General features: G+C 72.7%; 1 protein-coding gene across 1 annotated transcript; it reads right to left on the bottom strand.

Moving 5' to 3' along the window:
* Positions 1-2,137: 2,137 nt before the first annotated feature.
* GDF11 (growth differentiation factor 11) lies at positions 2,138-8,281 on the bottom strand. The gene is made up of 3 exons (XM_059832709.1): positions 7,924-8,281; positions 3,351-3,724; positions 2,138-2,518 (listed from the first exon to the last, which is right to left on the bottom strand). Exons 1-3 carry the CDS (start codon positions 8,279-8,281, stop codon positions 2,138-2,140), a joined length of 1,113 nt encoding a protein of 370 aa, XP_059688692.1.
* Between the last annotated feature and the right edge of the window lie 760 nt (positions 8,282-9,041).

Below are 9,041 nucleotides of genomic sequence, written 5' to 3'. Positions count from 1 at the left end.
ACCCACCAGCGTGTTGGCGCGGGGCTCGGGGCCCTCAGCCATAAAGCCGGTGGCGTGGGGCCGCTTGCCACCGTGCGACCGCAGGCCGGTGTTTCGGGGCTGAGCTGTGTCCCCTGCCCAGCCCCGAGGGGTGACGGTGGCTGGGGGACGCCCCCCCGAGACAGCCCGCCTGTCCCCGGCACACTGCTCCTCGGGGGACGCCAGCTCTCCCCGTCCCCTCGCCTCCGACTCCCGCCGCGAGCTGGAGCCGCGGGGTCCGGCTGGGGTGCTGGGATGCCGCAGCGGGGCTGCATTGCCGGAGCCACGGGGCCAGCAGCATCGGTGCAGGTGGCGAGACCCTGGCGGTGCCGGGAGCCCGGCGCGAGGGGCCCTAAGTGCTTCGGCGCTCGGCAGGGTGGTCGGGGTTCGGCACGGCCGGGGTTTGGCACCGCTGGGCCAGCGCCGCGTCCTCGCCCCGGGGCAGCCTCGTCCTTGTAAGCGCTTTGGGCTCCGCGGAGCCGGGGACAAGTGCTAAACATCCCGGGTGCCCCCGGCTCCCCGGCTCTGCCCCCGGTGCCTTCCCGGTCCCCGGCTGCCCGGCGCCGTCCCTAAGTGCTACGCGGGGTGTGGACGTGCCGGGCTGGCCCAGCCATGGCCACCGGGTCGTTCCCCGCGTGGCCCCAGTGCTTCTGCCCCGCGGTGCCACTGGCGAGGAGGGATGGACACGCATCTCCCAGCTGGAGCCATCCGGCACCCTCGGGATAAGTGCTGGGGCCGGGGTCCGCGGGGGCTCCGCCGTGCCACCCCCTGGGCCGGGAAGAACTGCCGTTTCCACCCCGGCACAGGGTCAGCGGCCGCCTGGCGCCAGGGACGGCTCCCGGCCGGGACCCAGCGCCGGCCCTGGTTGCATCACTCCGGCCGCGGCACAAGCGGAGGGGAACCGCCGGAGCCGCCGGGGCGGCTGAACTCTTGAGAAAGCGAGAGCCTGTTCTCACGCGAAAGTAATCCCAACGCCGAGGGCAGGGGGAGGCGAATCTGCCGCGTAAGCGGAATTTCTCCCCAGCCGGAGCCTCCGTCCAATTCTGGCCGGTGCCGCCTCCGGATAACCCTGGGCTGCCGGCCACCCTCCCTCCTGCCAGAGGAGACCCCCGAGCCGCCGGCTCCTCCGGCCGCCCCGGGAGAGCGCTGGGTGCCAGGACGAGCACCGCCATCCTACCGGCAGCACCGGGGCGAGCATCGCCATCCTGCCAGCAGTGCCAGGGCCGGATCCGAAGTGTGGGTGGCAGCTCCATTCCCCTCAAGCCGTCTGTGCCGGGGGATGCTGGGGGATGCCGGCAGCGCAGCCCTCTGGGCTGAAGCAGCCCCTCCATGGCCATCCCTGCCGTCGGGTCGTGGGTGCCGGGATGGTGCCGGTGGCGTGAAGGGAGGGAGCAGGGCGAGCGGGGGCTTCCCGCAGCAAAGCGCCGGCCGGGAGGGTGGTTAATAAATAAATAAATTAAAGAAGGGAGACGGTTTCCTCCTGGGCCGGAGCTGCCGCCGGCGCTCGCGTGGCTCAGCCGCCCTGGCGCGCCCATCCCGGGGTCCTGCTGCCGGATCCTGCTGTCCTCGCTCCGGCAGAGCACCCGGAGCGGGGCTGTGGCGACGGGGCCGTCGGCTGCTGGGGGACGGGGCCACCTGCCCTTGGGTGTCACCTTGGCTGTGGGGCGGGCAGGGACGTCCCCGTCCCCGGTGCCGCTCCAGAAGTGCGGGGTGGCGCGGGATCCGCTCGGCCTCATCCTCCTCTCCTCGTTGCCATTGAGCCGGGGCGGGAGAGCCGTCCGGTGAAGAGCCGTGCCGCTGTGCCATGCCGCGCTGCCACGCCGTGCCACCGCGGGCGCCGGCGGGCGGGGGGTGGCGGTGCTGGGGATCCCGGCCGCCCCTTCCCTTCTCCGTCCAGTTGCTTTATTGCACAATGCATGTCGAAGCGCGGGTTTGGTGCAGCGTTTCCCGGTGGGATTTTCTTCTCTCTCTTCCCCCGACGTCCAGAGGAATTGCAACGCTTTGTTCTTTGTGTTTTAAAAAAACCAACCCAACCCAAAAAACCCAAAAAACTGTGGAAGAAAAGAGGAGTTTGTTGGCGGAGGGGGGTGCGGGGCGGAGGGGCAGCACCAGCCGGGCTCTAAGAGCAGCCGCATCTGTCAACCACCATGCCCGGGATCTTGCCGTAGATGATCTGCTGTTTGTCGTTGAAGTAAAGCATGTTGATGGGGGACATCTTGGTGGGGGTGCAGCAGGGCCCCGCCGAGCCCCGGGGGTTCGCCTGCTGCACCAGGTGGGTGTGGGGGTACTTCTGCATGAACATGTACTCGCACTGCCCCGAGCAGTAGTTGGCTTTGTATCTCTTGGGGGCGATAATCCAGTCCCAGCCGAAAGCCTCGAAGTCGACGGTGAGGGGGTAGCGGCAGCAGCGCGACTCGGTCGAGTGCTCGTCGCAGTCCAGCCCCAGGTTCCGCCGCGAGCGCTTGTTGTTCTCCAGCACCCGCAGCTCCATGAAGGGGTGCTGGGGGGGGAGAGGGGAGGGGGGGGCGTGAGCCCCCGATGCTGAGCCACCGTCCCGCCGCCCCACGGTCCCAACGCCCCATGGTCCCACCATCCCGGCTTCCCGGGTCCCACACGGGTCCGTAGAGCTGCCACCAGCCCCGCGGAGGTGTCACCAGCCCCATGGGGGTGTCACCAGCCCCACAGGGGTGTCACCAGCCCCATGGAGTTGCCACCAGCCCCGTGGAGGTGTCACCAGCCCCGTGGAGGTGTCACCAGCCCCACAGGGGTGTCACCAGCCCCACAGGGGTGTCACCAGCCCCATGGAGTTGCCACCAGCCCCGTGGAGTTGCCACCAGCCCTGTGGAGGTGTCACCAGCCCCACAGGGGTGTCACCAGCCCCATGGAGTTGCCACCAGCCCCGTGGAGGTGTCACCAGCCCTGTGGGTGTGTCACCAGCCCCACAGAGGTGTCACCAGCCCCATGGAGCTGCCACCAGCCCCGTGCAGCTCTAACTGGTCCCACAGAGCTGTGAGCGTCCCTGCGGAGCCATAACTGGCCCCACAGAGCTGTCATTGGTCCCATGGGGCTGTCACCAGCCCCACGGAGGTGTCACCAGCCCGGTGGGGATGTTGTAGTCCCCATGGAGCTGTCACCAGCCCCGCAGAGCCGCACTACCACCTGTGCCCATCCCCGCTGCCCCCCCTCGCCCTCCAGTTCCCCGGGGACGGCCGGCAGCCCCGTGCCCGTCCGAGCACCGGCACCATCACGATGCCCCGTGCGCTCCGCGCAGCACCGAGCCCCGGGGCCGCGGCACCCCCGAGCCACGCGCCCACCCCGCGACGGCCACCTACCAGCCCTTCGGCCCCGGGTCCCAGCGAGGTGACGGCCAAGTCGTTGCCGTTGGGGTCAAAGGCGTTGATCTCGATGCCCCAGTTGTTCTGCGGCTGCTTGAACCAGTTCTGCAGCACGTGCTTGAAGTCGATGCTCTGCCAGTGCCCGATGCGGGAGTTGAGGTCGATCTTCAGGGAGCGGATGCGGATGTGGCGGCTGCCTTCCTCCGTCACCGGCTTCAGGCGGAGGATCTGCAGGTAGACGGTGGAGGTGTGCTGCACCGGCCGCAGGTACACCCACAGCTGCGCCTTCACCACTTTGGTGAACATGATCTTGGGGCTGAAGTTGAAGAAGCAGCAATGGGGGTTCCCCTCGATCTGCACCACGGGGTCCGCTGCGGGGAGGAAGGAGGTGTCAGGGCCGGCCCCGGGACCCCCCCACCTCCAGCGGACGCAGGGTCGGGGCGAGCTCCTCCTCGGTCGTTAGGAGTTGAAGGTCGGGTCAGAGGCCGCCCCAGGGGTCATTGCCCCTCCATCCGCAATAAGGTCCCCGGCTGCCCCCTGACCCCGTGTCACCGGGGATTCATGATCCCCCGCGGGGGCTGCGGGGACCGAGACCCCGCTGAGGGGGGCCGGGCTGAGCGGGGCGGGGGGCTCCGGCCCCGCAGCACCTGCTCCGGGGCAGCCGCTTCCCAACACATCCCTGTGTCGGAGCCGGGAACACGCCCGGTCCCGCGGCCCTGGGGATGCGGCCAAGCCCCGAGGAGGGTCCATAGCACCAAGCTCGGGGTACGGGTACCACCGGCCTCGCCACAGCGATCCGGCCGGGTCCGCACCTCAGAGGACATCCATCTCCCACCGTCCCATCTCCCACCGTCCCATCTCCCGCCCTCCCATCTCCCGCCCTCCCTGGGCTTGTTTTCGGGGCGGCCCCACACCTCTGCCGGCCTCGGCAAAGCAGCCGGGGATGCTTCACCCGGGGGGTCCTGCCCAGGGTGATGCTCTCGGAGATGGCGAAGGCGAGCGGCCACCGCGAGGACGGGGACCCCCACCCCGGTGCGATGACAGCCCCGAGCATCGGCAGCCCGAGCATCCGTCGGATCCGGGGGTCCCCGGCCGCCCTCCCCCAGCCCCGCGGCAGCACCCCGGCTGGAGCCGGCCCCGCGCCGGCCCTCCCTGCTCGGCAAACATCTGTCTCAAATTGAGCTGGGAATTTCGCCCCCCCCGCGCAGCCCCCTCCCCCTGCCACGCACCGGTCAGGTTTAATAGCACCCAGCTGCAGCGCGGGGCCATTTGCTGTGCGCGAGGCCTCCCCGAACACATGGGGGTCACGACACCGGCCGCAGCCCCGGGAATGCCATCCAGCCCCCCGCCGCGCCGCACATAAACCAAAGTGACAGGGGCTGGGGGGCCGCGGGCGCCGGCCGCCCAAACCCCTCCCAGCAATTTGCTGCGCACAAGCCCCCGATTAAACCCGCGCTCCCCCGGGACCCGCCCGGGGAGCGTCTCCCCCCGTGCTGCCCGTCCCCTCGGAGCCGCGCTGGCCCCCCGGCTCCCAACCCGGGGCAGGTTGTGCCCCCCAGCCCCTTGGCGGGGGCTTTGCCACCCGTCACCGGTGGGACGTCGTCCCAGCCTGGGCCTATGGCCACCTCGAGGGGCTCTGGGTCCCCCGTGGTCCCGGTGGCACCTCTCCCACGCTGCACAGGGGTCCCCGGTGGCTTTAGGGGTCGCGGTGCCGGTTTGCTCCGGGCTCGCCGTGGCTGGCTCCGCGGCAAGGGCGGCTCCGGTGGGGTCATTTTTGTAGGGTCTCCAGGTGAGAGATGCCGAAGCAGCGCTGGAGCCGGTGCAGGTCCCTTAAAGCCACCGCCGAAGCGCCTCGCCGCGGCTCCGGCAGCACCGCTGGCTCTCCTCCGGCCCGGGACGCGGCCTGGCATCGACACCGGGCGCCTGCGGGCCCGGGGTGAGAGCGGGGTCTGGGGTGCCGGGGGGGGTCGGGGCGTGGGGGCTCTGCCACGCTGGCTGCTCCTGGCACGGGGCTGCCGCGGTGCCAGGATGCTCGTCCCGTCGCTGTGGCAACGGGGGATAAAGGTTACCGGGACATCGGTCACAGCTGAGTATGTGCCGGGAGGGGGGCGGCCCGAGCCCCCCCCTCTGCTCTTTGTTCCCACCGGGGCCCGGATTTGGGGCTCCCACCTCTGCCCCGTTAACCCCTCACCTGCCGCAGGGGACCCGAGACCCCCCAGGTCCGGGGACCCCCCGTCGCCCCGAGGTGCCACACGCCAGCGGTGCCTCCCCCGTGTCCCCGTGTCCCCGTGTCCCCGCTCCCGCCCGCGTCCCGCTGACCTTGAGCGGCTCCGGCCCTGGCAGGGCAGCGAGCGGCACGGGCGGCCCCCCGCCCCCCCGGCCCCCCATCGCCCCTCATTAAGGTGCCTCCACCCCGCAGGTCGCGGGGGTCATGGGTAGCCCCTAAATGGGTTTAGGAGCCAATTAACCCTCCCGGGTTCCTTCTGCAGTTAAAGAAACCCGGGGGGGCGGGGGGTGCTGGGGGTGGGGGCTTGGGATTAGCGGGGGGGGGCGGCCGGGGGGAACCCGAGAGCTTTATGGCTCTGCTGCCTGTAAAGCCCTTTCCCTCCTTCTGTCAGGAACCATAAAACCCCACACAATTGCCACGGGGGGGGCGAGGGGGGAGGAAAAATCATAATAATAACGGAGCGGCCGCGGCCGGGGCAGGCCGGACCCCGCGGTGCATCCGGCTGTGGGACCCCCGGAGCGGGGCCGTGCGGGGCCCGGCCGGCCGGGAGGAGGGGACGCCCTCCGGTATTTATTTTGGGGGCCCCCGAGCTGTTAAGGGGCGGGGGGGGGGGGCCGGGGGCAGCGAGCGTTAGCGCGGCGCGGGGAGGAAAACCCCAGCGTGTTGTCAATTTTATGGGTAATAAAATTTCAAAGCCGCCCGAGTCTATTAATGCCTGGGAAGGAAATTTGTCGGGGGGCTGCGGGGGGGGCAGCGCCTCACACTTCCCTCCCTTCCGCTCGCCCTTCGCACCCGGCCCCCCGGCCCCGCTCCCCGGGGGTCCCGCGGCCCCCACGCCGGGGGGCTCCCACCGCCTCGTCCCGCCGCTGGAGCAGGTGGAGCCGCGGCCGGGACACGCAGTGCCGCGCTGGCACCGGGGAAACTGAGGCTCAGAGAGGTGCGGGGTGCAGCCGCCCCGGAGCCCCATCCACTCGCCCCCTCCTCGCCCACGGACAGACGGACGGAGCCACGTCACCGCACAGCAAAACCCCTGCGCCCGGTCCCCTCCTTGCCGGGGACCCCGGGCGGGAGCCCCTCACCGCACCGGCCGCGAGCAGGCCCAGGGCAGGCGCCTGCCTGTCCCCAGGACGCCCTGCTGTCACCCTGCTGTCACCCTGCCGTCACCCTGCCGTCACCCTGCCATCACCCTGCTGTCACCCCGCTGTCACCCTGCCACGTGCCGCGGCAGGAGGCGAGTGCTGGCACCCGCTGCCCGGTGGGGCCCTGGGGACCGGGCGGTCACGGTGCTGTCTGCCCCGTGCCCCTGGTCTGGTCCCAGTGCTGGTGCTGGTGCTGGCTCCCAGCTCCCAGTGCCGGGTCCCGGTGCCACTGCCAAGTCCCAGTACCCAGCACTGGGGCCGGTGCTCAGGCTGGTGCCAGTGCTGGTGCCGAGTCCCAGCACCCAGTGCCGGGGCCCCACATCCCACACCAGGTCCCAGTGCCGCTGCCAAGTCCCAGTACTTGGTACCGGTGCCGGTGCTCAGGCCGGTGCCAGGGCTGGTGCTGCTGCCGAGTGCCAGCACCCAGTGCCGGGTCTCTGCACCCCGCGCCAGGTCCCGGTGCCGCTGCCGAGTCCCGGTACCTGGCACCGGTGCCAGTGCTCAGGCTGGTGCCAGTGCTGGTGCGGAGCCCCAGCACCCACTGCCCGGTCCCAGCACCCAGTGCTGGGTCCCCGCGCCCTGCGCCGGCTCCCGGTGCCGCTGCCGAGTCCCGGTACCCGGCATCGGTGCTGAGTCCCGGTACCCGGCACCGGTGCCAGTGCTCAGGCTGGTGCCAGTGCTGGTGCAGAGCCCCAGCACCCACTGCCCGGTCCCAGCACCCAGTGCCGGCTCCCCGCGCCCCGCGCCGGCTCCCGGTGCCGCTGCCGAGTCCCGGTCCCCGGCACCGGGGCCGGTGCCAGCGCCGGCTCCCGGTCCCCGCTGCCAGGTCCCAGCTCCCGGTGGCCGCTCCCAGCCCCGTCTCCCGCCTCCCGGTGCCCCGCACCGGCTGCCGCCCGGGCTGTCCCCGCATCCCCCCGGGACGCGCGGGAGCCGCCCCGGGGGCCGCGGGCCGGACCGGGGAGCCCCGCGGGGGAGCCCGGGGGGTGCCGCGGGGACCCGGGGCGGGGGACACACGCACACACCCCCCCCCTCCCCTCCCGCGCCGCCCCGGGGGGAGGCGGGGGAGCCCCGGGGGAGCGGCGCCGCGCGGGCCGGGGGGCGCCGGGGAGCGGGGAGGGGGCCCAGGGGAGCCCCGGGGCGGGGGGGGGGGGGTCCGCCGGCGAAGTTTGCGGCGGCGGCGGGGCGGAACAAAGGCGGCACTGACTTTCCTGGGCCATGCTGATGACGGTCTCGGTGGTGGCGTGGTACTCGTCCTCCTCCAGGTACTCGTCGTGCTGCAGCGAGTCCCCCTGGAAGTCGTGGAGGTCGAGGAGCTGCTGGAGCGGCGGGGCCTTGGGCAGCAGCTGCTGCACCACCTCCCGGGTGATGTTGGGCGCTTCCTTCAGCCGCAGCTTGCTCAGGATCTGCGACTTGATGCTCTCCAGCCGCAGCTCCTTGCTGTGCCGCCGCCAGAGACACACGGGGCAGGCGGGCTCGGAGGCGGGGGGCTGCGCTTCCACCGCCCCCCCCGCCGCCGCCGCCGCCGCCGCCGCCGCCAGCAGCCACAGCAGCACCGGGGCCATACCGGGAAAGCTTCCCCGCCGGGCCGCCCCCCCGCCCCGCTTCCACCGCAACGCGTAAGGGGGCGCGGAACGGGGGGGGGAAGGCGGTAGCGGCGGCGGGGGCGGGGAAGCGGGGGGCGGTGAGGGACCGGGGGGGGTGGAGGGGGGGGGGGGGAAGAAAAAAGCGGCGGTGGCGGCGGCCCCGGGGTTTTATACCCCAAGAGAAGTGTGTCGTCAGCGGCCTTGATTGGCTGCGGGCGCACAAAAGAGGTTCTGGCAGGGGCTTGGCACCAGCCGCCGCCGGCCCCCCGAGCACCGGGAACGGCCCCGCCGCCGCCGCTCGCCGCCCGGCTCCGTCCGACGCGCCCCCCCCCCCCCCCGCCCCCCGCTCCGGCGGCGGCGGGACCCAACTCCCGGCAAGTGCGGCGGGGCCGAGCGGGGCCGAGCGGGGCCGAGCGGCAGCACTTGCCGGGAGTTGGGTCCCGCCGCGCCGCCCCCGCGGGCCGGGCACGCGCGTCCCGGCCCCTCCACCGCCCGGTGCCCTCCCGCGCCGCCTCCGTATCCGCGCCCCCCCCCCCCGCCCCGGTCCACGCACCCGCCCCGGTCCCCATCCCCTCCCGCGCCGCCTCCCTAACCGTACCCCCGGGCCCCCCCGGCCCCTCCCGGTCCGCCCCCGGACCCCCCCCGCCCCGCTCCGGGCCGGGCCCCCGCGCCCGGTGCCGTCCCCATCAGAACCATGGAGAGGGCAAGAGGGAGGCGCGGCCGCGCCCGTGGCACCGGG

This window comes from Gavia stellata, chromosome 36, assembly GCF_030936135.1.
Source record: "Gavia stellata isolate bGavSte3 chromosome 36, bGavSte3.hap2, whole genome shotgun sequence".
In the NCBI taxonomy this organism is placed as follows: domain Eukaryota; kingdom Metazoa; phylum Chordata; class Aves; order Gaviiformes; family Gaviidae; genus Gavia; species Gavia stellata.
The sequence above is the reverse complement of the archived record's forward strand: the minus strand, read 5'-3'. Positions and strand labels throughout refer to the sequence as shown.

Coding starts and splice junctions, on each gene's coding strand:
- GDF11 (XM_059832709.1), bottom strand. CDS start 8,281: ATGGCCCCGGTGCTGCTGTGGCTGCTGGCGGCGGCGGCGGCGGCGGCG. Junction 3,725..7,923: donor CATCAGCATGGCCCAGGAAA/GTCAGTGCCGCC, acceptor TCCTCCCCGCAG/CGGACCCCGTGGTGCAGATC. Junction 2,519..3,350: donor GACCCGGGGCCGAAGGGCTG/GTAGGTGGCCGT, acceptor CTCCCCCCCCAG/CACCCCTTCATGGAGCTGCG.